Below are 26,028 nucleotides of genomic sequence, written 5' to 3' on the forward strand. Positions count from 1 at the left end.
CTTGCGGCACAGCACCTGGCAAGCACACACCCGGAGTCACCAGCCCAAGTGGATTAGCAGCAAGGGCCTGCTACACCCAGCATCTGACAATGCCAGTTTGCCTCTCTAGCACCACATCCCTACTCAAGGAGACAATCCCTGTATCCCTTATTGACGATGTCAGGTGCACTGGCACCCAGAAACACAGGCTCATAAGAGATGTGGCTGGAAAAACCGGCAGGAAGAACCTGCCTGCCTGCCACGTAGAAGTCAGCAACCCAAGGCCAAAGCAGGGCAGCTGCTACTCATCTCTAGACTGGGCAGTTACGTCAAAGAGCAAGGCTCTCGGCACTGTAAGCTGTGCGTATTGCAGAAAGGCTGTTCCCAACACTCAGGCCCTTGCTCCCTCCTAGCCGAATTTAGCAATAGGGATAAGAAGGATGAAGCCAGCTTCCCACGCCCACACTGACATGGGGGAACAGTCGACACCCAGAGCAATCCCCTTATCAGTTATAGCCATAGCAAAGACAACCCCCACAGCTTTAATCTTTTAACTCTCTAAGCACTACACAGGTTGCAGGTTCCACATTCAGTGCCAGGGAAACGAGGAGATGAAGGGATCGATGCCAGGTAACCACTGCTATTTAAATTGTGTGTGTTTCTGTCTATCCACCGCACACGTACCTATTCATCTGCGGGTGCAGAGCGAGTCTCTCCTATTCCGTCTAGGGAGGTTATTTATACTGCTCTTCAGACTCCACAGAGAGAGGGACAGCAGAGGAGAGGGAACGTCTGGGGGCATGGCCGAACTCAAACCATCACCTGATGGGGGGGGGAAGGGGGGCTACATACACACTTTCTGCTCATGCAGGTTTCCCATTGGCAAGGGTGCAAGGAGGGAAGACTTCTTGTTATCTGACTGCAACTCGGCACTCCAGGTCTCAGCAGTGTCTGAAAACTACTGCTCCGATTTCCCTGTGCACGGACCCGCCCTGATCATTATCCCCACCCAGAAACAGCTGGATTTAGGGCTCAATGCTGTTCACCCTTTGCACCCATTTGGTTAGCACCCATTGGCAGCAATTCAGGGCAGAGCCTGGCAAGCAACACTGCTCCAAATGGTGCACTCCACGCACTGGCTAACAAGCTTCTCCAGCAGGCGTTTGCTAAACCCAGTGAAGCGTTTGCATTCCAAGGGTGGCAGCACCTTACTGACATGACACAGCCAGCTCACTCCTCCTCAGGCACAGAGGTTTGGGCTGATGGAGCTTTGCACAGACTGGGGCAAGCTGGCCGTGAGACCAATGCCTTGGTGTACAAAGGATGATGGGCTACAACTAGAAGGGCCAGTTTATTAAAGAGAAACCTCACATCCCAGAGAATTCAAACACATTTGGAAAGGGCCCAGCCCGGCTGAGTGGGCCCATCTTCCACAGCAGCACAGTTCTAAACCCCCCAAGCTTGGGCACCAGCCAGCACCAGGGGGAAGAAAGGATCCACTAATACAGCTTATGATGCTTGCAAATAGCCTGAAAGAGTCAGTGTTAAAGTTCAAAAACGCCCCTTTAGCAATGGTTAAAACAAAATGGTTTAAAATATTGAAAAGTTCCATATCCCTGGCTGCAGCAGGGTGGGAAGCAGAGGTCTGCAATGCACGACTTCTCCTGGGGTACCGTGCTTAGACTGCTCTACCAGTGAAGGCCAGAGGGAGGCGTCTTCTCATCTTTATTGCTTTCCAATGAGAAGGGAGGGATTCGGACATCAAAGTGGGAGCCATCAGGCCTCTCAAACCGAAAAGTACCCCTGCAAAACAAAGTCAGAGACCAGACTGAGACCAATGCATCACCACGCCCTCTTACAGCAATGGAATGGCAGCTCCGGGGGAAAAGGGACTTTCTGCACTCTGCTGTTACCGGGGCCTGCCTTTGCAGGATCTTCCCACCAACAGGAAAGCATCTCTGGGCCATGTGACTCACTTATGACAAGGCGGTTAGCCCAGCACAGAGCAGACCATGCTGTAATACAAGGCACCCCACGGGGAGATAGAGGGGAAGAGGCTGAAGGCCACCCCCAGATAGCTCGGACAATGCTTTCCTCAGTCCAGGCCGGAGATAGGCTAGGTTAGGCCATCTGAGTTTAGTTTGCAAATAGGTCAAATTCACATTCTTATTTACCAGCAGAAGCCCCGATGGCTCAGCAACCTGGGATCAGTCCTTAAAGGTCAATCACAGGTAGTTTGGAAGCTGAAGTTTCTGCTTCACGATTTCACAAGGGGAAGATTAAGCATTGAACACACATTTCCATACACAAGTTAGACAAATCAACTCCCCAGCAGGTCTCCCACTGTCTCAGGAAAGCAAACTGCCTTGTGTAATGCAGGATGTGACCTAACAGGGAGGCGTCTTGAGAAGTAAAACAATAGTTCCGAGTTGGATTCTTCATCACCCGAGAAGACCATCTACTAGAAAGGAAGCCATGTGGATTGGCGATTTGGGGATTCCAGCCCCTTCCTCCCCCTTTACTGGAATGGCTTTCTAGCTCTGGAGCCCGTCTTTCCTTTCAGACTGTTTGGGAAGGGAGAGCACTACAATGAGCTGCATTGTACGCCCGGGGAGCTGTCATTCAACTAGTCAGGAACACCCAACCATGCACGGTGAAAGCCTGAGTTAGCAAGAGCTCACCCTGAAGGGGCAGATCTGCTGTAGTACATATTCCAGCTCAGATAAAAATGTTTGCAAAGCAGCCCCCAGCTTCTGAGAAAGGTATGCTCAAAGGTGGGGAAGAGAGGTGTCGTGTGACACCTCTCCTGGTAGGGCATTGAGCATCCACATCACAAGTGCACACTTAGGGATTTAATGAAGGAGTGGTTAGCTTTCAATGCTACTGCAGTACATGGGACTGCATAAACCGGGAACAATCCCAAGCGTCAGGCCATTGGGAACTGAATTTCAGACTCTGGGAGAAAGTTACTGCACTTCCTTTAGCAGAACCCACTGGAGAAAATGCTAGTGAAGGCCCTAGGGCACAAGAGCTGTGTGGCCAATACAGACCTGCCTCTGGTACTCAAGAGGGAACATGCTGGGGAGTGGAGCATATAAGAAGATAAATGTGGAAAGGGCCCAGCTCCTTCGCAAGGGAGAAACTTGAGGAGGAGGAGGAACCAGTTTGGAGCCTCTGCCAAGGCTCATGAGCAGCAGGGGTTCCTGGAGTCAATATGGGACTATCACTACAGCCTAGTTTATGCACATGTGCACCCACCTTTAGTTGCCTTGTCCACACCGCCCAGCTGTTAATTCCTGTCAGAACACCAGACTGTGAGCTCTCTGGGACACAGACTGTCCCAGGGGGGTCCTAATCTCCAACTGGGAACTCTGCATTACCACAATAGTGAAGGTTTCTTACCACATGTGACCACTGGATGCCTGCAGTGAGACATGGCTGCTGTACTGAAATGCTGGCTGCTCTTTGGATAAGACTGGCTCCTGAGGACACACAGAGACCCCACTGTATCAGACAGATCCCCATAGATTTCTCCACAGCCCGCCATTAGCAGATTTGCTTTGCAACAAAATCAACAGAGCTCCTCAGGCTTCAAAATGCTGCTTAGCAATTGTTCCTCTTCCACTTCTTGCCATCACCACCCCCATAATAAAGGCTACACCTAATAAGTAGCACCAGCATGACACCGTATTTCAGTCCCCCCACCCCAGTCAGATGATTGGAAGACTGAGTGAACTAGAACAACTCTCTGCTGACCAGACTTGCACTTTCTGCTGTGCTCCTTCCCGCACAGAGTACTCCTGGGGCAATTCTGCAGGACTGCGCGCCTGCATAAAGCCCCCACCGCCTCTGGCAGATGGAAAACAGCAGGGAACCAAAGGGAGGCCATGGGGGGAAGGGGAACCACCATCGGCGCAGTTTTGGGCAGAACTGCCCCCAAACAGAAGCGGGGCATGGGGGGGCACACAGGGTTACATGCCCCTGCCCTCCCGCCCGCCCCATTTCTGCAAGCGCAGAGCTGCCCAGCTGAAGGAGGCTGCGGCTCTGCTGACTCTGCAGCTGAACACCACCTCCTGGGTCCTAGTGCCAGTCGTGCTCCCCTTCTGTGCAACAGCGAGTGCTCACGGTGGGGCTGGGTAAGGCGGGGCGGGGGGTAAGGGGAAGAGGTAGTGGGGATAGAAGGGGGGGTGGAATAGGGCAGGGGAATGTGGGAGTGAGGCATACATGCTGGAACTAGTGGTGTGGGCTTCAGGGTGATCTCCCACTTCAATGCAGCCAGTGGCTTGTGCTCCCCACTGCCATGCTGGAGCTTTATTTATTTATTGACAAATAAAATTTGCAGACTTTTTCGGTGCAGAATTCCCTCAGGAGTAACAGAATCTGCAAGGAACTGTACACATGACTCTTTCACCACGCACACCTACTGGAAGTGCCCATTAAGCCACATACTGATCAATCGACCCAGGGCGAGTGCCCCAAATGGAGGCTATGTCTGAGGACAGATATCAGGCAATACGTACCCTTCCCACAACTCCTCGGCCCCGGACAGTTTCCAGGGTGCCAGACAAACTAAATATCCTCCAGTGCCGTTCTCGCAGTTGTACCACCTCATTGTCAAGGTTCTCCAAGCGGATACAGTAACGCCACTAGAGAGGTGAGAGACAAGTCATGAGGAGCTGGAGCCAGCTGCCAATAGGCCAGGTATCAGGTCCACTTGCTGATGCCACAAGCAAAGAGCCACCCTCCCTCAGAACCCATCATGATAAATCTGACCATAGCCATGGTGGGGCTTCCAGCACCCCGCAGCAAATAAACGCCCTCCTTAGGCTGTTTTACAGAAGCACAAGGCACTTACCCAATAGACATGGGAATTCTGGGCTTCCTGTCAAGAGAAATAAACTAGTTTAGTTGATGCTCCTCAGCTCAGCACCAACACTCTGACTTGGCAGTGCCAGACTGACATAGGGCAGCACAGACTGAGGCACTCTCCAAATTCACCCATGAGTTAGTCCCTCATTCCCAGGGTAGAACTGGCCTGAGCATCTATGTAACTCAGACAGACGAGCTCCAGGGATCCACCAGTGACTGGAGAACTGACCAGTTGTGGGTACCCACGTTCATTATACCCTATATGCTGTTAGAGGATGCCCAATCCACATGCTGTTGGTTAGCAGATGGGATACATACCAGTTCGGCTCTACAGAAGCTTAGCTTTCATCAGGGCCTGCCCGTGTTGTGGTCCAAGGCTGCCTTACAATCCTACTGGTCCTAGAGGCACTGTTTATTTTGAAACTGACCTATATGTGTAAATACCCAGCTCTCCACCCCAGGAGACAGCTGGCTAATACACAAACTTCGTTATTGTGCTTCCTGAACCCCGAGCAGCCAGGTCCTAATCAATTTTAGGAAGTACAGGGTGTCAGCTGAATCCAGAAAGCTTTAATCAGGGAACTCTCCTCAGCCCCAGGGAGAAGGCAAAGTAGTCTGAGGGTGGGTCTACACTACCGCTGGATATCGGGGTTGATTTATCGCGTCTAGTCTATAAATAAATAAATCGATCCCCGAGCGCTCTTCCGTCGACTCCGGAACTCCAGTGCAGCAGAGTCGACGGGGGAGTGGCAGCAGTCGACTCACCACCGTGAAGACACCACGGTAAGTCGATCTAGGTACGTCAACTTCAGCTACGCTATTCTCGTAGCTGAAGTTGTGTACCTTACATCGATTCCCCACCCAGTGTAGACCAGAGCGGAGTGTCAAACCCCAGGGGGAAGACTAAGTGTAACTCACTGCGGCACTGATTGTGCCGGTGCCATTTTACATCTATTACTAACAGCAGGGAGTGTTAACGATACAGGCATTTGTGAAAATTCTCACCTGCCCTTTAGTAGCACCTCTCCCAGAACAGCCCAAGGCATTTCACAGAACTCAACGAACAACTAGCAGAGCCTAGACGGGGATGTTCCCCATAACCATTCAGTCTCATGTTTCCATGTTCACGGCCACTGGGAATAATGATAAGTGAGGATGCAACTAGAACAAGAAGCCAGGTTGCAGAACGAAAGCAAGATGCTGCAGCAGGACTTGGAAAGGACGGGGGTGTTTTAAATGGGTTGGAGAGAGTTACAATGGTGGCCACGCTAGGTAAGACCCAGACCTACCCTCATGCCCATGTAGAAGGGGATGACGGTGACTCGGATATTCTCGGTGGTTTCTCGGTGCACATCAGACAGCTCTAACCAGGGATGATTCTTTTCCTGCCACGCACACAGCGTGTCCCTCGCTACAAAAGGCGGAACTGTAGGGAGTGGAAAGAGAGGACAGTTTATCAAAGTGGCTACAGATAAGCTTCTGAACTCCCACCTCTCAGACAGAGCAGCAGCTTTTACATGGTTACAGAGGTCTGTCTAAGGATGTTTCTGCTAGAACAAAGCCTCTCACTCACCGCAGCATGGGCAATGCATTGCACCTAAGACAATGAGCTGCAGATGTCTCTCTTTCCTTATGAAGGTGCCTTATAGCAGCACATGGCTCTGTAGAGGCTTTCTCTAGGGCAAGGCTCGAGGGGCATGCAGTTACCTTTTGTCTGGTCGTACATAAGAAACCTCTCAAAGAGCTCATGCTGAATTGGCACCTGATCAGTGGAGCTGTAGGGAAGGATGTCTTCATGGCTTACGTAGTCTAGACCTAGAGAAGAAGCCCACATCAGCCATTAAATGCCATCAGCAAAGGGAGCTTCACAGGAGGCATCTCAGCAGGGCAATAAATTACACTAATGAGCAGTAAAGAAAGAGGGCCTGGCAGAGGAAATCTAAACTAGCAAAACTATCCTCAACCTACAGGACACTCCCTGGCAATAATTCTTCAAGTCTTGCTTTACTACCTTCTTCAAAAGGGATACATACTTCTCCCCACATAAAGCCAATGCTCTTCTTGAGCCACTAGTGGCTGCAGAAGTGTTTATACTATCACACCAGGACTTCAGGTAGAGAACACAACAGAAGGAGAAACAGAGATCCAGCAGCCCTAGAACTAAAGGGGGAGAAAGGAATGCAGGGCGTACATCTACTGCTAAGTAGAGAAAGTGGGGTTTGGGGTCAACAGCTCAAAGTATGTGAGCAACAGTCAAGGTTCCCTCACTCGCCTAGCCACTGACTCCAGTTGAACACACCTCTTCCACATATCTGAAGAACAGAGCTGTGCATGTCAGTCACTCTACTGTTCTCCAAGAGGCGACAAACTGCACCTAGGACAAGACATTCCAGGGGTAGATCTAGTACTGCCGATACTAGACTATGCTAGCCATGGTACCTCTCACGGTCCTTCTAGCCAGATCTCATGAGAATTTGCACTCTCCAGAAAGCTTAAGAACAGCCATTTACTCACCTGGTATGGCATAGAGGGCTCGACTGTCGTCATGATTCGCCAAGAACGTCACTGCTTCCGTCTGTGACCTCTGAGACTGAAAATAAGGGGGATTTAGCACTTCGAATGGACAACACTGTGTGCGGACAGCCGTTTTATTCTTCTCTCAAGGTTGTACATTTATTTTATATAACCAGTTCAGCTCAGAACAAACATTTCTCTTGTTTTCATCTCCTAGAGGAAATCACAATTCAAACACCAACTAAAAAGAAATTTTGTTGCTACCTATTGCCTGTGTTATACAAACATCACAGAACCCATACTCCAGCATGGGCAAGAAGTTAACCTAGGCAAAAGAAATTGGACCTACTCAGAAGAGTAATGGTTAAACATTTCTGATGATCTTTCTTAGCAGAATGATGACCTGGTAAAACAGAACCAGTCACTCAGTCACCCCTGTTCCAAACATTCCCACCATGGAAGAAAAACATTAACAGCGCCCTCCCAGTCTTCCATTACAGCTGCTGTCTGCGTCTAAGGAGTTAACAGAAGAGAGAGATCTTTGGGTGTCAAGAACAAGGTTATCAGACACTTACTATATGTGGGCAATCCCGAGCATCTATTAGCACCTGGTAGTAGGTATGAGTTTTGCCTTTGACTTCTTTGGATCCATGACCAGCTGCACTCTCACTCCTAAACAGAGACAAATTCTGAACACAAGAGCTCCCTTCATTAGCCTACACCCTACTAATATGATTACACCCACCAGCAGCAAGTTGACACAGAGAGTGGGAGGAAGTTTTGTCATACATCAAGTTGCGTCTCTGATAGTGTGGATAAAGTACAAACAGTTGCTACCAGCAACAAGTTCATTCTTAAAAGAAAAGGAGGTTCTGAATACATTCAGGATCTCCAATCACTCCATTTCAGTCAATGCAAGATTCACACCACCCACACATACAGCAATAAATGATGCGAGATGCAAAAAAAAAAATCCACGTCGGTGGCATCATAGCCCCCATTTACAGAGACGGAGACGTGTCTCACTATTCAGTCAGTCTTCCCATCTGGGTTATTGAAAATAAGGGTGGAGTGAAAGCAATATGTTCACCCCTCAGTCCTATCCATGTCCCACAAGAATCATTTGCGGGGTTCATTAGCTGCATGGAGTGGAAGGTGAAAGACAATGAGTGTCCATCGCTGAGAAGGCTGAACTGAACCTAGCTTGCCAAATCTGGAGCCAAGGCCAACCAGTTGAAATCACTAGGAACCTATACAGGAACCTACACCTAAATCCACAGGAATTTCTTTCCTTAACATGCAATTCCACACCCATTTGTTTTCTAAAGCACACACACCATTCCCTGAAACCTTCCTCCCATCTTTTAACTTAAGAGAAACTATTTTGATATTAATTTAGACTATTATGAGCCGATCTCTCCTACTTTGGTGCTCACACAAAAGTCACTGAGGCTTTGCCTCACTCTTTCTTAAAACCTCAGTGACCCGGACCAGGAAGAACAGTAAAAGACTTAAATAGAACAGCTGCATGGGAGCAAATGAAGAAATGTAAATCCTTACTTTTCTGGAACAGGAGAAGTAACATCCCGATCATACAACCTGGCTTGCCAAGGAAACAGGACTATTCCTCGGTATCCAAACACACTGTGAAGAAACAGCTGAAAGGGGGAATCATAAACTTCAGTCCTGTGCAAATCACAGCCAAGAGATTAAAACCCATTTAAAAAAAAAAAAAAAAAAGGAAATGGCTAACAACCTCACACCAATAAAGAGGCAGCATTTTATTATTATTATTATGCAGAGAGAAGTAGCAAGATTTGGACAGAACCTGGATTGATGGGGCAGGGGAGAAGAAAGAATCCAAGACATGCTCCATTTTATGGATCTGGTGACAGAGAGGAGAGTGGTGATGAAGAACGAGGGAATGGAGAAGGCTTGGGATGAGAGAGAACTGGGAATGCAGCTTTGGCCACATTAAGTTTAAATTGACAACTAAACACCCAGGAGATGTGGGAGACACAGGCAGACCTGTGGGCTTGGATGGAGTGAGGTCAGTCAGGACTGGAGAAAGATTTGTGAGACCTCAGCATAGAGATGACAGGTCTAGCAGTTATTTCAGACCTCCAGTAACTCTCTCCCTCGCTGCTGAAAGGAGACGATACTTGGGATATGAGCAGAGCAAAACAACCGGTGCTAACAATCATTTCACCTTCTAGAGCAGGAGTGGACAAACTATGGCCATTTTAAGTTGGCCCTCGATCTCCAGCTGGCAAGTGGGGTCTGGTGCTCCAGCTGGGGAGCAGGGTCGGGGGCCGCTCCATGCAGCTCCCAGAAACCGCGGCATGGCCCCCCTCTGGTAAGGCAAGGGGAGCTGTGGGGGCGATACATGTGGATGGGGCAGCGCGCAGAGCTCCCTGGCCGTGCCGCCGCGTAGGAGCTGGAGAAGGGTCATGCCGCTGCTTCCGGGAGCCGTCTGAGGTGAGCACCGCCCGGAGCCTGCACCCCGAGCCCCTCCCTACGCCCCAACCCCCTGCCCTGATCCCCCTCCCGCCCTCCAAACCCCTCAATCCCAGCCTGAAGCACCCTCCTCCCCCCCAAACCCCTCCTCCCCAGCCGGAGCCCGCGCCCCACTCCCTGAACGCCTCGTTTCTGGCCCCACCCCAGTTTCCTGAGCACTTTCTGTGCCCAGATGGGGCCCTCGGGCCGAAACGTGTCCCCGCCGCGGCTCTAGCGCCGTGGCCGGGGCCGGGGCCAGGGCCGGGGCCGGTCGCTCGGGGACACCCACCTGGCCCGTCTCGTATTTGCCGTGCGGCTTCGGCACCTCGAACACGCCCACGGGCTCCAGCACTTTGCCCTCCGCCCGGTTCCTGCGGAAAAACGCCACAGCGAGCTCAGGCCGGGCGGGGCAGCGCCCGCGGAGCCTCCCGGCCCGGCCCCGGCCCCGGCCCCGGCCTCACCCCCTCGGCCCCGGCCCCGGCCTCACCGGGACGAGAGGTGGCGGCGCGGGGGCGGCTGCAGGGCCCCGGGGCCCCCCGCACACAGCGCCCGGAGGCCGCGGCTCGGGGCCTCCCTGAGCGGCAGGGCCCGGCACCTGCTCAGAGCCGTTGCTAGGGAGCGCCGCGCCGCGCCGCCCGACATCCCGCCCGCCGGCGACAACGGCAGGGCCCCGCTCGGACACCACCCCCGGCCCACAATGCAGCGCGCGCGGGGAACCCGCCTGGTCGGCAACGTCTGCCTTCCCAGCGCCCTGTGCGCGCGGCGCGCGGGGGCCGCGCTCCGGGCGGGGCCGGAGAGGCCTGGGGAGCCGGCCGGCGATCATGTGACCCCCGGCCTGTCCAAGATGGCGTCCTCCATAGTGGCGGGGGAGCGGCTGGTGCGGGCGGCGGCCTCCGCCAGCGGGGAGCTCGGGCGGCTTCCCCGCGAGCTGCGGGCGGAGCTGCAGGCCGCTTTGGGGGCCCAGGCCGCCGGGCGCGGCCCGCTCGTCCCCTTCAGCCTGCTCCGGAAGCTGCAGGGCGCCCTGCGCCAGGCGGGTGAGAGGCGCCGGCCGGGGCCTGAGGCTGAGCGTCCGCTGGGCTGTGGCTCGGCCGTGAACTCTCCTGGCGGAGCCCGCAGCCAGGGCTGGCGCTGGGGACCACGAGGGGTACCCTTACTTCCCCCAAAGATCTTCTAGGGGGCCCCAAGTTATTGTCCGCAAGGCCAAAACATGCACGAAGTTATCCACTGCGAAGCAGCGGAACAGCGGCAGATCGGTAGCTTCACCCCTCTTACAAATTATACATCCTCGCATTATAAATCTACAAGCTGACACTGCAGCCAAATTTTGCCTTAGCAAACTCTTAAAATCTAAGATTTTCTAGGGGTTTAATTAGCCCCTGGACTCCTGGAAGGTTGTTTGTTTTTAAAATAACATCCAGGGCTCCCAAAATACCTACTTGCCCCTCCAGTAATGGAACCCTAGAACTGACCCTGTCTTTCATCTCCTGAGAGTGCCACAGCCTTGATCTGCCTCAGCTAAAATCCTTCTCCTGGTTCCCATCACCTCTGTTATCCCTTGCTTCTCTGTGGTCGCCCCAAGTCCCAGCTCTCCAGCAAAATGCTGCTGCTCCCTTTCTCACATGTACAGAGAAACATGACCCCACTGTACTATCTTCAGATTGCTCCCCGTTACTTCAGGCCCCAGTTCCAAGTTGCCATCCATTCTTGTCTGTAAAAACCTCCATGGATTTTGAGTCACCTGCCCAAATGGATCTTTTTGTCTCTAACTCCCTTCTCTTGTCTAGAACCATCGACCTCTGCCCCTTCAGACAGTGTGGCCAGCATTGGTGCTGACTTCTCTCCAACTTCTGCCTCCAGAGCCCCCTTTTTGTATGTCAGCCTCCTCATTATGTCTATACCTCTGATGTTTTTCTTTCCTTATTGCAGGAAGGATGGCTGTATAATTAAGGCACAGGCCTTAGAATTTAAGGCACAAATTGGGCTTTTTTCATGGCTCTGCCACTTTGGGCAAATCACTTAATATCTATCCCTTAGTTTCCTCATCTGCAAAATGAGGATAATACTAACTTCACAGGGTATTAGGTGGCCTAAGTTTTTGTTTTTAAAATGCATTGAAATTTTTAGCTGGTAGGTGTTAGACAAGTGCATAGTATTTATCTCTAACTCCTCTAAACTGTTTAGGGCTCCATCTCAGATGATAGACTTCACAAAGGTTGTACTTTAAAGCAACAGTTAATTTTATCCACAAAAAGCGTTCTCTCAGAATTAGCTGAATGAAAATTACAGTAAGGTGTAAAAATTCAAGTTAAACAGTCAAAATAAAACCCCTCACTTTACAATATTTCCTCACTTACCTTGTTAACATCTTCATTGCTCAAACTGATCTCAAATCTAATTTGAAATCTAGTTATAATGCTACTTGCCTTTCATTCACCCTGGAACTGTGAACCTAGCCTGGCTAGTTTTGCTCTAGTACTCATGTACTAAGCGGATGCTGTTACCTGGAATGGTCAGGATTTTTATATTCTCATTAACTTAATGAAAACAGTTTTGTTTAAAAATAGCTGTTGTTTTTAAACTCTGTTTCACACGCACACACACCTAATGTCTTGGAGACATTTCCATGTTGCATCCTTGACGTTAACAGCTAGAGATCCAGAGAATGACCTGGATGTTACATTTCACTGCTTTGCCTACATTTCTAAACTGAAAGCATTTATAGGAACTCTTTGTGTTGTAGGTTCTCCTGTGTATCTCCATGAGCTACTGGAAGGCAGCGAGATCTATCTCCCCGAAGTAGAGAAACCTCCAAGGGTATGTAACAAGCATGGGATAAATGCTAGTTACAGCTATGGTTGGTACACTGTTTCCATCTCTTAGCTAGGGACGCTAAAACTAGATGTTTTTCATGGGCCAAGAAATGTACAGAATAAACTAATGGCACCTCAGTTCTCATTACAGTTTCTCTTGTTTATTAATTGTCTTTAGAACCCAGAGCTGGTGGCCCGTCTGGAGAAGATAAAGGCTAAGCTAGCCAATGAAGAATACAAGCGGATAACAAGAAACATCAACTGCCAGGTCTGAAGAAAGGCAGGGAAGATACAAGATCAAAATAAACCTGGACAGTCTGTTCTCCACCATACCCTGTGGAACCACCATAAATGTTAGCACAGCTCGTTGGTGGCACTGCCCAGAGATGAATTTGCGGTCCCAGGCTCTTTGGTTTGCTAGCTCAGAGGCAAAAGCAGAGCATCTCCTATCGCTTTCCCAGGACCCCGAGTGGCCTATCCAAGAGTATCATTGTTGGCTCCAAAGTTCCTCACCAAGAGTGAGGATTAGTGCAGCACGAGGCCTCTGAAGGGAGAAACAGAGAGGTGCTGGAAGCCTTCCCCCTCAAACAGGGCTGCCAAATCTGTATTGTAACAAGGGAACCTGAGCCATCAGGGTGGTACCCACAAGCCTGTTGATCAAATATAGTTCTAGTCTCAGTGGGGAAGCAGTGCAGGATGCTCTACTGGAATTGTCTCCACTATAGAATTGACACCTAGGGTGGAATAAGGTTTTTATAACCCTGTTCTTCTCCTCTTAGGAACTGAACCGGTACGGGGCTCTGGCTGACTTGGGAAGGCAAGGTGAGTTGTATCAACATAGGAAGAAACAGACAGCGTATGCCCAGCAAGCAGAAAGCCAATTGTGAGAATTAAATCAATTGCCATCTACTCATCCTCAAAGACAGAACAGCCCCACCCCTCTCTGCCTAGCAGGCTGTGTTTCACTAGATGGGTTTAATTTGAAATAAGGGACAGTCCCTATTTATACATTAAATAACTACGGGGGACGATTATACAGCATGTCAGAGTTTGAAGGACTTTGAAAAGCCTCAGGGTTGGGAGTTTGGATCAGAAGGGGAGACCTTGGTGCCTAAAGAAGAGATGTCTGCCAGCTGTGACCTAGATAGCCTGCCCAGTGAAACTTCCTGTTTCCAGCTTGCGTCTCTCCGGCTTATGCTGTCCCCCTGCTGCAGTTTGCGGGCCCAGCAATGCAGGCAGAGGGTGAATTTGTTAGTGTTTTATATAGAAATTGCTTCTTCAAAAGAAACAAGTTTTTTCACAAGCTACCAGGTGTATTTATTCTTGAGTATTTTTCTATCTTAACAATAGGGAAGGTACTGGCAGGTTCAGTTAGAGGTACTATAGCTTACCCCAAGCCCTCTTACATTGCATGCTAATGACAAACAGCTTTTACCTGCAAATGCTTTTGCTGACATCTCTCCTCCCTCCCTTCCATCGGCAGTTAGGTCCATGAAAGCCGTGGTCATCACCATATTCAACTTCATTGTCACAGTGGTGGCTGCATTTGCCTGCACATACCTGGGCAGCCAGTACATCTTCACAGAAATGGCAGCGGTGAGTGTGAGCTGGGACTTCACAGTTTCCATGTTTGTTTTTTCTGTCCTGAGCCTCCTTTGGTGTGTTCAGAGCACATTGGATGGAAAGGTCAGGAATGCCATTTCCACTGAGAACGGGAGGCTGATTGGAATGCTTCAGCAGCGTCACTTAAACCTCCCTTATTTCTTCTTGTCCCCCCAGCGTGTGCTGTCGGCTGTGATCGTGGCCTCAGTGGTGGGCTTGGCTGAACTGTACGTGATGGTGCGGACCATGGAAGGGGAGCTTGGAGGACTGTAGTCAGGAGGCTTTCACTTAGACTGGGATCCTTACCCTGCAGGACTTTTCCTGCCCTATGGGTTATTAATTTGTCGACAGGTGTGTTTGGCTTTGGTCCATTGGGTCCCTGTGCCTACTGCAGTTTCCTCACACCATGTTCCTTACCCCAGCCGTGTTTGAAACGAATCACCAGATGCACTGAATGGGGACCTTGTGGCATGGAACAGAAGAGTCAGCAGCCGTGGGATGTTTCAAATCCATGAAAGGCACAGGGGGGAGTGGGGGGCTTATTGCTGCCTCATCTTCTAGCTCTGAAGTTGCTGTCCCTTGTTCAAAATAAATGGATTCTGTGTGCATTAGAATGACCTTCCTCCTGCCCCAAGGCAGATTCCTAGGGTGGAGATGCTGCATGTGAAATGCCTGCACTGTGTTCCTGGGCAGCCTGGGTGTGTCTCTGCCCTCTGTATCCCAAACCCTGCTCCATCACTTCTGCAGAAGCCGTTACACTTGGTTTCTTTAATGCTCTTCACATTCCTGCATGGTGCACTAGCCAGGCTGTTTTAGGGTAGAGCAGAGTTTATACAGGGCATGAGCACTGCCTGCTCTTGACTGAAGCAGTGGGTGCCTGACCCAGGCCCTGTGCTCATGGTGGTGTATTTTCTCCCCCATGCAGACAGCTGCTCCCCAGGAGAATGAGGAGAATGTTCTCCCCAGGAGAACATCCCACACTGTTCCTCCCATACTGGGAAATTTCCTAACTCAAAAGGTGTTGCAGCCAATACAGGGAATTCTTTATCGGTTAAGATGAAGTCTAATAGAGAAACTGACCACAGAACTAAAAATTAATGATAGCTTAGGTACAAGTGATTATGACTTATGTGCAGTCCAAATAAAGTCTAGACCAGTAATATAGATACATGTGCTACTTTAATAAGGCCAGTTTCACAAAGCCAAAAACAAGTGAGCCAAATAAGCTGGGAGGGATGATTTAAGCAGAAAAATGTAAGTGATAATTGGGAAACATTTAAGAACACCTTACTAGATGCCCAAAAAGATGCAAGCAAGGAAGAAGGATGTACTTGTTAAACTGACTTTGTTTAGCGGGGAAAGGAAGGCAGTTATAAAAAATAAATGTGTAACAAATGAAAGAAAGGCGGAAGTGGATAGGGACAAGTCACAAGTTGGGAATTGTAGAAAATGTATAAGGGAAGCAAATGGACACGAGGAAATCTATAGCCAGCAGAATTAAGAAGGAGTTTTAAAAATGTATTAGGAACAAAAGCAATCGTGACAATGGTATTGGTCCATTACTAGCTGGAAATGGTAGAATCATCAGTAATCAGAAAAGGCAGAAGTGTTCAATAAATATTTCTGTTCTGTATTTAAGGAGGACAGATTATACAGTCTCATCATATGGTGATAATTCCAGTCCACTAGTGTCTCTGGAGGATGTTAACAGAAGCTAGTGAAGTTAGGCATTTTTAAATCAGCAGGCTCAGATAACTTGCAACCAAGATTTTTAAAGAGATTCCTGGACCACTAAATGCTGGTTCTCAGTAAGTCCTGGAGCACTGGGGAAGTTCCAGGAGACTGGAAGCAAGCTAATATTGTGCCAATTTTAAAAAAAGGCAAGCGGAATGACCTGGGTCATTATAGGCCTGTCAGCCTGACACTGATCCCAGGAAAGATAATGGAGCCAGTGATACAGGACTTGATTAATCAAGAATTAAAGGAAGGTAATGTAATTAATACAAATCATCATGGGTTTATGGAAAACAGATGCTGTCAAACTAACTAATCTCATCAAACAATATTTGGCTGCTAAAGGTAATAATGTACGTGGACTTTCAGAAAACCTTTGACAAGGTCCCTCACCAAAGGCTCTTAAGCAAACTAAACAGTGATTGGACAAGAGGGAAAGACCTCTCATGGATCAGTAACTGGTTCAAAAATAGGAAAGAAAGAGTAGGAATAAATGCTTAGTTTTCACAATGGAAAAAGGTAAATCATGGGATCCCCATGAATCTACGCTGGGACCAGGGCTTGTCAGCACATTTGTAAGTGATGTGGAAAACTGGGTGAACAGTGAGTTGGAAACATTTGCAGACGACATTGAACTACTCAAGATTGTTAAGTCCAAAGCAGACTGTGAAGAGATACAAAGGGATCTAACTAAACTGGGTGACTGGGCCACAAAATGGCAGATGAAATTCAATGTTGATAAATGCAAAGTAATGCACATTAGAAAAATTCGTCCCAACTATGCATATAAAATGGGGTTTAAATTACCTATTACCACTTAAGAAAGATCTTGGATTCATTGGGGATAGTTCTCTAAAAACATCTTGTCAAGGTGCAGCAGCAGACACAAAAGCGAACAATGTTAGAAACCATTAGGAAAGGAGTAGATAATAAAATATCACAATGCCACTATATAAATCTGTGGTACTCCCACACCGTAAATAATCCATGCAGTTCTGGTTGCCCCCTCTCAAGTTACATTAATTGGCAAATGGACAGAGCAGGGCAACACAAATGACTAGGTGTCACGAAGTGTGGGGGAGTCCGGGTCCTGCACCCCTCTTCCAGGGATTCACCGTGACTCTCAGCCAGCCAGTAAACCAGAAGGTTTATTGGACAATAGGAACACAGTCTAAAATAGAGCTTGTGGGTACAACCAGGACCCCTCAGTCAAATCCTTCTGGGGCACAGGGAACTTAGACCGCAGCCCTGGGGTTCCCTGTGTTCCACCACCCAGCACCAAACTGAAAACAAAACCCCGCCAGCAGGCTCTCTCCTGCAGCCTTTGTCCAGTTTCCCAGGCAGAGGTGTTACCTCCCCCCACCCCCTCCTGGCTCAGGTTACGGGCTCTCAGGTATCCCATCCCCAGTGAAACTCCCCTGCCACATTCCCAGGTCAACACTCCCCCACTCCCTACTGCGTCACGCTGGGGTATGGAACAACTTCCAAATGAGGAGAGATTAAAAAGACTAGGAATGTTCATCTTAGAAAAGAGACGACTAACGGGGGAGGGAATGTGATAGAGGTGTATAAAATCATGACTGGTGTGGAGAAAGTGAATAAGGATGTGTTATTTACTCCTTTACATAACACAAGAACCAGGATCACCCAATGAAATTAACAGGCAGCAGGTTTAAAACAAAAGGAAGTACTTCTTCACACAACGCACAGTCAACCTGTGGAACTCATTGCCAGGGGATGTTGTGAAGGCCAAAAGTATAAGAATTAGATAAGTTCATGAAGGATCAGTCTATTAATGGCCATTAGCCAAAATGGGCAGGGACACAACCCCCTATAAACCGCTAGGCGCTAGGTCTGGAGAGCAGGGAAAGGATCCCTCAAAATTGCCCTGTTCTGCTCCTTCCATCTGAAGCATCTGGCACTGGCCACTGTCAGACACAGACTACTGGGCTAGATGGATCATTGGTCTGACTCATTGGCCTGTCCTAGATTAAGGAATGTTGTTTCACCTATTTTCCTGTCTCTCCAATGTGAATTGAGACAGGTAAAACCTCAGAGGACAATTAAAAATACATCTTCATAAAAGGTAAACAAAGCCATCAAGATAAAGGAGGGGGCGGGAAGAGAGAATGATTAACTGTCATGATTGGGGTGGAGCCTGCACCCCCAGGAAGCCTTCCTTGCTCTTGAAACAGAGGATAGATTTTGAAAAATATAAGCAGAAACGAAGCCATTTTGGCATCTATCACGGTGGGGACACAAGAGGCCAAAGCTCTCAATCTGAGAAAGGGGGATCCTTCAGCCAAGGGGCTTACAGTGTCTGGGAATTCACTGTGGTGAGAAACCTGCTTAGACAAAGATTGTAAATTGCTAACATTCAGTTTTAGTCACTAGAAAGTGTGTTTTACTTGTAACCAACCTGTGTCTTCTATTCTTCTCTCTTAAACCTACCTTCTTTGTTAATAACTTTGTCCTTGTGTTATTACAAAGCCATCCCAGGGCTGGCCACTGAAGTGAAGTGTGGATCTTCAGCGGAACCACCAGGCTGGAGGGCCCTTTGTCTCATTGGAGGCAGCAAATTTAACTTCGGTTGGGTCCAGCGAGAGGGACCGGATGCTGCAATGGAGCCATTTTGGGACGACTCCGAACACGAAGGACTGTTGGTGTCGCCCTGCAAGGAATGACCGAGGCCACTGTGCTGTGAACATGCTGCTGGTGTCAGGGCTCTGAGTCAAACCTGCACAGCACAGATGCACCCGGGGTTACAGGGCAGGCAGAGACACAACCCCATACTGGTCTGGGTGAAACCCCAGAGTCACATGGGGGAGTGGTAAATAACGAAGACGACAAGTCACTGATTCAGACTGATCTAGATCGCTTGGTAAACTGGGCGCAAGCAAACTGTGTATTTTAATGAGGCTAAATGTAAATTTACACATGTGGGAACAAACACTGTGGGCCATCCTTATGGGCTGGGGGACTCTATCCCAAGAGCAGTGACTCTCGAAAGGATTTGGGAGTCGTGGGGGTCATGGTGGATACTCAGCTGAACGTGAGCTCCCACTGTGATGCTGAGACTAAAGGAGCTAATGAGATCCTGGGATGTACAAACAGGGGAACCTTAAATAAGATCAGAGAGGTTATTTTACCTCTGTATGGCACTGGTGTAACGGCTGCTGGAATCCTGTGTCCAGTTCTGATGCCCGCAATGCGAGAAGGATGTTGATAGATTGGAGAGGGGTCAGAGAAGAGCCACAAGAATGATTAAAGGATTAGAAATCCTGCTTTTTAGTGATAGACTGAAAGAGCTCGATTTATTGAGATTAACAAAGAGAAGGTTAAGAGGTGATCACAGTCTGTAAGTATCTACATAGGGAACAAATATTTATTAATGGGCTCTTCAATCTGGCAGAGAAAGTTCTAACCCGATCCAATCATTGGAAGTTGAAGTGAGACAAATCCATACTGGAAATAAGGTGTACATTTTTAATTGTGAGAGTAATTAACCATTGGAACAACTTAGACTCAGACTTTAAGGCGAGAAGGGACCATCGTGATCATCTAGTCTGACCTGCACATCACAGGCCACAGAACCTCACCCACCCACTCCTGTAACAGACCCCTGACCAAGTTACTGTCATTGTCAAATCATGATTTAAAGAGTTCAAGTTACAGAGAATCCAACATTTACTCTAGTTCAAACCAGCAAGTGACCAGTGCCCCATGCTACAGAGGAAGGTAAAATCCCCCCACCCCCAGGGTCTCTGCTAACCTGACCTGGGTGAAAATTCCTTCCCACCCTCAAGTATGGTGAACACTTAGACCCTGAGCATGTCAGCAAGACACCTGGGAAAGAATTCTCTGTAGTAACTTGGAGCCCTCCCCATGCAGTGTCCCATCTCTGGCCATGGGGGATATTTGCTACTAGAACTCCTAGATGGGCCACGTGCCATTGTAAACAGTCCCATCAGACCACCCTCTCCATAAACGTATCAAGCTCAGACTTGAAGCCAGTTAGGGTTTTTGCCCCCACTACTCCCCTTGGAAGGCTGTTCCAGAACTTTACTACTCTGATGGTTAGAAACCTTTGTCTAATTTCAAGCCTAAATTTGTTGATGGCCAGTTTATATCCATGTGTTCTTGCGTCCACATTGGCACTTAACTTAGATAACTCCTCTCCCTCCCTGGTATTTATCCATCTGATGTACTTAAAGAGAGCAGTCGTATCTCCCCTCAGCCTTCGTTTGGTTAGGCTAAACAAGCCAAGCTCCTTGAGTCTCCTCTCAAAGTAGGTTTTCCATTCCCCAGATCATGCTAGAAGCCCTTTGCTGCACCTCTTCCAGTTTGAATTCATCTTTCTTAACTATGGGAGGCCAGAATTGCACACAGTGTTCCAGAAGAGGTCTCACCAGTGCCTTGTATAATGACAATAACACTTCCCTGTCTCTACTGGAAATACCTCGCCTGATAAATCCTAGGTCTGCATTAGCCTTTTTCACAGCTGTGTCACGCTGACAGCTCATAGTTATCCTGTGATCAACCAACCCAGGCCTTGCGTCCCCTCCAAGGGGCATAGGGGAGTCTCCATCACTGACAATCTTTAACTCAAGGCTTGATGTTTTTCTAACAGCTCCACACTCGGAATTATTTTGGGCAGTTCTCTGGCCCGTGCTATCCAGGGGGTCAGTTTTCATGATCCCAATGGTCCCTTCTGGCCTTGGAATCTCTGAGATCCCCGCACCTCTGGAGGCCTGGGGGCTCTGTTCAGCCCCACTTCGTGGCAGTGGAGGGGGGGGGTAACGCAGCCTGTGCCGCAGGGACAGAGACTAGCTGCTCCCTTTCTTTGTCAATCCATTCCACCACCACAGTGGGGACCAAGCTGAGCGACCTCAACCCCAGGAACCAGGAACCATCAACAGCGAAAGGGCACGCTTGTTAAAATCCAAGCCCGTGGGTGTCTGCCATGCCCAGCAATAGTAACAAATGCTGTCATTGTAAATGCTGGCTCTGGGGTGACGGTAACACTGTGTTTGCCTCTAAGCACTCCTTGGGCAGCTGTTTGCATCTCTCTGGTTGGGATTGTGGGTGCTCCAGCTGCTTGGATCCTCACCCAGTCCAGTCAAGACAAATGAGCCCTGCTTGTATAAAATAAAAGGCATGTGTGACCTATTTCTGTGCAGAGGCAGAGTGAATGCTGCAGGGTGGGATCTCATAGGAGTTTGACTCCCTCTTGTACTGGCCTAGGTAAGAGTCACCCAGCTTCTCACTCCCTCTTTGCCTAAGTCCACTGTAAGTAAAACCGGCCTTCAGGGTGAGATATCCTCCTGCTTACATCTGTCCCACTGCAGAGGTGCACTTACCTTGTTAGCATCAGACGCAGCTGGTGCCCCAGTTTCTCCACTGGTGGAGCGGTTTAGCTCTCCTGCTGAGCCCAATTCTCCCCCCTCCCAGGGTAAGCTGAGACAATCCACAAGGAGAAAAAACAAACTCCCTGAGCTACAGTCCCTTCGCAGGGGCGGGACGAACCACCCCAGTAATTCACCGCTCTTTATGCAAGGTTGGCTCCACAATGGCCCTTGCCCAGCCCTGTCCAGACTCCTTGAGCCCCTTCCCCTGGGAGAGAGAAGAGGCGAGCTGAGCCTAACCTGCCCTGCCCTGCCCTGGTCACCACCTTGGCAGAGAACATACCAGCAAATCCTAACCACCTCCCTGACCCAGCCTCATTTTCCAGCCTCAGGAAAATGGGCCTTCTTGTACCCAGCATGCGCTGTTAGAGCTTGCAGGTCCCATGTTCACGGGACTGCAAGTCCCAGCATCCCTTGGTGTTTGGCAAAGAACAAGTCCCAGGAGCACGCTGAACTCTGACCCCTCTAAGCCCTGTTCCCCCTCCACAGTCACTGTTGCATGTGGGGACGAGGCCTCTATTTCAGGTGAATCTTTGGGGGTTTATTCCCCTGGCTTTGAAAAAGCACCTAGAAGTGTAAGTGGAGCTCTGCAGGCAGTTCCCTCCCTCACGCTGTGACTTCCCAGACCCACATGTTTGAAAGCCACCACGACTGGACAGTGGCCTCAGTAGTGTGACTTGGTGGGGACAGGTACCAAGTCAGTCCATTCCTAAGAGTTGGGTCCTGTGCCAGAGAATGTGATGGGCTTTGAAATTACAAACTAAGCTTTAGAAAGGTGACGTGCCAAGCAGCTGGGACGTGAAACCCCTGTAAGATCCCAACATAGGGCAAACACAGTGCCAGAGATGTTCAGTGTAGACAAGAATACCTGGAAATCGCTTCCTCGTTCTCTTAGGGCACAGGGTTATTCCCATCAACTTCAACAGTGCAGGACCTAGCCCTCAGCGGCCAAGCTGTGAGTCCAGGGTTCTGTGTGTCCCCAGCACCACAAACACCTTGAGCCCAGTAAGAAATACAGCTTCCTGATTTGCACCAGAGACCAGTGATGCCACCCACGGCTGCAGGAGAGACACAACTACTGTACTGTTGTCTGGCAGAGCAGCTTGCACTATTGGCTGTTCCGTGTAAGGGCCCCAGCTCCTGGAATCTGGTGATTAGGGAGAATCTTGGCTTTCATTTAAAACAAAGCTAAGTGGAGTGTCTGGCCCTCATGAGTGCAAAGCTTGAAAATGTGACCCAAGTGCTCCCCAAAGACTCAGAAACCCGACAGCAAAGACGACACCCCTCCCACCCTCCCTTATTTTGATAACTATCAGGATTTTTAAGCCAATCTTAAAAATTGGGACTGGGGGGGGGGCCTGATTCGTGGCTTTCGAATACTTGTCTTTGGGGCTCAGCAATTCAACCGGCACATAGGCCCAACCCTACTAGCCTGTTGCGAGGGTGGGGGCTGGCTGTGCCACATTCCCCTCTGCATCACCTTTCTAACCGGACCAGTAGCCTCCCTCTGGGGGATGGGTTTGGGGTAGATAATTTTCAGGCCTGGACCCAGCTGCTGAAAACCTGTCCCAGAATCCCCTTCCTCTGGGCAGAATCCCAGCCACCGAGCAAGCCAGCAGCCATGGGGAGGGCTGGCAGAAACAGCCGCCGCTGTGCCCAGGGATCGGACACAGCAGGGCCCTGCAGTGATCCGTGGCAGCAAAGAGAGATTCCGGTGGCCCCTCCCCCCAAGCTCCCCTCTGCAGTTACTGGCAGGCAAAGAGAAGGGGGCTCCCAGGCACAAGCCCCCATGCGGGGAAGGTCTACTGCTGCCAGGGCTGCAGCGACGGGGGCTGGAAGGGCACCCTGCCGGTCAGGCCGCTCCGCACACAGCTGGCTGGATTTACTGCTGAGCATGGGGAACTAGCACCTGCCCCACTGGCCAGGCCTGAGCCTTGACACCATCTCCTCAATGCTGGGAGCCCTCCCCCTCCGCTGCAGCTCCCAGAGGCCCAGCTTGGCCAGGGAGGGGCTAGCAGGTGGGCAGCACGCCAGGAGCTAACAATGTTGATTAATGTTCTGATGTCTGCTAAGCCCCTTCTAAAAACACGCTTTAATATTTCTGATATGTGCAAATCTATTTTGTAACCTGGAAATGTTACATGGTGCCGGGATTAGGTAATGTAGATAAATTCGGGGGGGGGGGGGCCCGGCCACAATCATTTGCAAATACAGCCTGAGATTAAGGTATTTTTTTGAAAGATTAGTTGGTATTACCACTGATTGTGATATGCAGGACCGGGCTGCAGCCCCACTTTGCCAGCCCGCTGCACAGACCTGCATTTATGATATTGGATGGTATTGCAAAGATCTTAAGGAGTCAGTGCAATAATACTTCCGATCTAATGAAAATTACAGTGCTAAGCTGGGGAGGGGGCATGGCCACCCATTTATTATTGTTACGGAATTGCTTTGGAAGCACACACCCAAGAAAGCCAAGAGCCAGAGGTCACCCCGCTGCACACCCTGGGAGCAGAGCCTCCCTCCAGATTAATTCAGCCAGGTACCACCGCAGGGGTTCAGACACTTAACCCTCCATGTCCTGTGGCAACCCAGAGACTCCAGGGCCCAGCTGCCATTCAGGCTAGTGTTTGTTCCAGTTCCTAGTGGTTAGATGGAGTGGGGGTTGGGAGCCTAGCAGCAGGGAGCTGACACAGCTAAGGGCTGTTTCCAAGTTGGCAGCTGCTCCTCCCATGGCAGCCTGGCCTCGCTAGCTGGGTTTGCCCCCATGGCCATCGGCAGCAGTTTCCAGCTGGCACTGCAGGTCCGAATGCCTTGCCCAGCACAGAGCCCAGCAGTGCCTGGTGCCAGCTGCTCAGTACCAAACTTCAGAGGAGCTCAAGGTGCCAGGCCTGATGGTTGCCCCCTGCAGCACCCGCCTCGGCCGGGCCCACGCCTAGGGCTCGCCCAGGTTGGTGATGATGGCCGCGTTGTAGATGAGGTCTGAGATGTACCCTAGGGAGGTCTGTGCAGGGAACATGTCCCAGCAGGGGAGCCCCTCACCAGCCCTGGGCTCTGCTCCCTGCAGCCCCGCCTGGCTGGGGCTGGCCAGTGACCACTGGGCTCCCCCCTGGCCGCAACGGGGCTGGCAGCTGTCCTCCCACAGGAGCTGCTCCTGGAAGGCAGAGCCCAGGCTGGGCAGCGCTGGGCCCGGGCACCTCTGGGGGGAGCTGTCCCGCAGGCGGAGCTCGGGCACCTGTTGGCTTCTGGCCCCTGGGCACTGGGGCAGGAGGCAGCTGCCCTGGGGCGGTGGGGGGCAGGAGGGGGGCGGTTTACTGGCCAGAGCCCTCCCGCAGCGCGGCCGCTCCAGCTTCCCGCTCTTGATCCTCCGTGCGCGGCGGTTCTGGAACCAGACCTGGGGAGAGAAGGGCTGTGAGGGACTCCCCTGCCCCGGGCCGCAGAGCCCCGCTGCCGCCCACCCCAGCCCCATGGCGGCGCCCCGCGACCTCCCAGCCCGCGGGACACGGCGGGGCACCAAGGGCTCCCCCGCCCCGCTCCGCCCCGGCTCACCTGGATCTTGGCCTCGGGCAGCTGGGTGAGCTCGGCCAGGCGCTCGCGGGTGCCGATGTCGGGGTAGGGCAGCGCGGCGAACACCCGCTCCAGCTCGCACAGCTGCCCCCGGCTGAACGTGGTTCGCTTCCTCCTCCGGGGCCCCGCCGGGCAGCCCCCCGCGCCCCGCTCCGGCTGGCTCCCTGCGGGCAGGGGAGACGGGGAGAGCTCAGCCCCCAGCGCCGCTCGCAGCCCCGGCCCCCGGGAGCCTCCCCGGCACCCCGGCCCGCGCCCCCGGGATCCCCCGCCCCAGGCTGCCCCGGCGCCCTCCGCACCGACCTGCTCGGGGCTCGGGCCGGCGGGCCAGGGGGGTGCCCCGGGCGGGCGGCGGGCAGCGGCTGGAGTCTCCGTCGGGGAAGAAGAGCCGCGGGCTGAGGAAGCGGCGCGGGCCGGGTGCGGGTCCCGCCCCGCTCATTCTCCTGCCGGGGGCTGCGGCTCAGCGCGGCCGCCCGGCGGCTCCCCGGGCCTTTTATCCCCTGCTCCGCTCCCCCTCCCCGGCCAGCAGCTCCCAGGGGTCTGGGACCGCCCAGGGCTTTGATCCCGCCGCCGTCTGACACCCGCGGGCTGCCCGCCCCAGCCCAGCCGCGCCCGTCGGGGGGATCCCAGCCCAGCCCCCCCAGCCCCAGGCCCCCCAGCCCAGCCACATGCTCCAGCGAGCCCAGCCCAGCCCTGTCTCTCCCCACCCCCAGGGACGGGGCTGTCCTTGGGCTCCCTAGGTTGGGGCTGCTTTAGCCAGGTCAAGTGCCCTGGGCTGCCGCCTTGCCCTGCTGTCTCCCAGCCCTTCGGCCCCCAAGGGCACTGGGAGCTCAGGCCGCTTTGCACTGGTGCATTCCCTTCCTCCAGCGGGGTGAGCAGCCAGAGCCAGGCCCTGCCCGGGGCGGGGATGACCAGGGGTGGCCCAGGAGCTGAGGAAGGGAGGGCCCAGGCACCCAGCAGCAGCGCCTCCCTTCCGCGGAGCCCAGGGGTAACTACCTGTGCCCCCCCCTTCCCCGTGGAGACCTGGGCGGTTGCTGGTTCCAGGTTTGGAGTTT

General features: G+C 51.5%; 3 protein-coding genes across 4 annotated transcripts; 1 reads left to right on the forward strand and 2 right to left on the reverse strand.

Annotated features, from left to right (window-relative positions):
* Positions 1–1,311: 1,311 nt before the first annotated feature.
* On the reverse strand, positions 1,312–10,561 carry POLDIP2 (DNA polymerase delta interacting protein 2). Of its 2 annotated transcripts, none has more exons than XM_077836889.1 (11): positions 10,346–10,561; positions 10,148–10,229; positions 8,923–9,020; positions 7,938–8,034; positions 7,363–7,438; positions 6,556–6,663; positions 6,138–6,274; positions 4,835–4,861; positions 4,500–4,625; positions 3,382–3,461; positions 1,312–1,782 (listed from the first exon to the last, which is right to left on the reverse strand). In XM_077836889.1, exons 1-11 carry the CDS (start codon positions 10,498–10,500, stop codon positions 1,668–1,670), a joined length of 1,101 nt encoding a protein of 366 aa, XP_077693015.1. In that variant the 5' UTR covers positions 10,501–10,561; the 3' UTR covers positions 1,312–1,667. The 2 variants fall into 2 exon arrangements, with proteins under 2 accessions (XP_077693015.1, XP_077693016.1); XM_077836890.1 differs by having other exon boundaries at positions 10,454–10,540.
* Positions 10,562–10,628: 67 nt separating this feature from the next.
* On the forward strand, positions 10,629–14,878 carry VMA12 (vacuolar ATPase assembly factor VMA12). Its single transcript, XM_077836891.1, has 6 exons — positions 10,629–10,892; positions 12,599–12,672; positions 12,847–12,936; positions 13,448–13,490; positions 14,152–14,264; positions 14,448–14,878. Exons 1-6 carry the CDS (start codon positions 10,703–10,705, stop codon positions 14,541–14,543), a joined length of 606 nt encoding a protein of 201 aa, XP_077693017.1. The 5' UTR covers positions 10,629–10,702; the 3' UTR covers positions 14,544–14,878.
* Positions 14,879–24,344: 9,466 nt separating this feature from the next.
* Positions 24,345–25,412, reverse strand: SEBOX (SEBOX homeobox). Its single transcript, XM_077836333.1, has 3 exons — positions 25,277–25,412; positions 24,959–25,140; positions 24,345–24,803 (listed from the first exon to the last, which is right to left on the reverse strand). The coding sequence occupies exons 1-3, from the start codon at positions 25,410–25,412 to the stop codon at positions 24,345–24,347; spliced, it is 777 nt and encodes a 258-aa protein (XP_077692459.1).
* Between the last annotated feature and the right edge of the window lie 616 nt (positions 25,413–26,028).

The sequence above is a fragment of the Eretmochelys imbricata genome, chromosome 17, assembly GCF_965152235.1.
Source record: "Eretmochelys imbricata isolate rEreImb1 chromosome 17, rEreImb1.hap1, whole genome shotgun sequence".
NCBI lineage: Eukaryota > Metazoa > Chordata > Testudines > Cheloniidae > Eretmochelys > Eretmochelys imbricata.

Excerpts from the sequence above, each read along its gene's own strand:
- POLDIP2 (XM_077836889.1), bottom strand. The coding sequence starts at position 10,500 with ATGTCGGGCGGCGCGGCGCGGCGCTCCCTAGCAACGGCTCTGAGCAGG. Across the intron at positions 10,230-10,345 it reads CGCCGCCACCTCTCGTCCCG|GAACCGGGCGGAGGGCAAAG; the intron begins GTGAGGCCGGGG and ends GTTTTTCCGCAG. Across the intron at positions 6,664-7,362 it reads AGCCCTCTATGCCATACCAG|GTCTAGACTACGTAAGCCAT; the intron begins GTGAGTAAATGG and ends CTTCTTCTCTAG.
- VMA12 (XM_077836891.1), top strand. The coding sequence starts at position 10,703 with ATGGCGTCCTCCATAGTGGCGGGGGAGCGGCTGGTGCGGGCGGCGGCC. Across the intron at positions 12,673-12,846 it reads AAGTAGAGAAACCTCCAAGG|AACCCAGAGCTGGTGGCCCG; the intron begins GTATGTAACAAG and ends AATTGTCTTTAG. Across the intron at positions 12,937-13,447 it reads CAAGAAACATCAACTGCCAG|GAACTGAACCGGTACGGGGC; the intron begins GTCTGAAGAAAG and ends TTCTCCTCTTAG.
- SEBOX (XM_077836333.1), bottom strand. The coding sequence starts at position 25,412 with ATGAGCGGGGCGGGACCCGCACCCGGCCCGCGCCGCTTCCTCAGCCCG. Across the intron at positions 25,141-25,276 it reads CCGGCCCGAGCCCCGAGCAG|GGAGCCAGCCGGAGCGGGGC; the intron begins GTCGGTGCGGAG and ends CCCTGCCCGCAG. Across the intron at positions 24,804-24,958 it reads TGCCCGAGGCCAAGATCCAG|GTCTGGTTCCAGAACCGCCG; the intron begins GTGAGCCGGGGC and ends TTCTCTCCCCAG.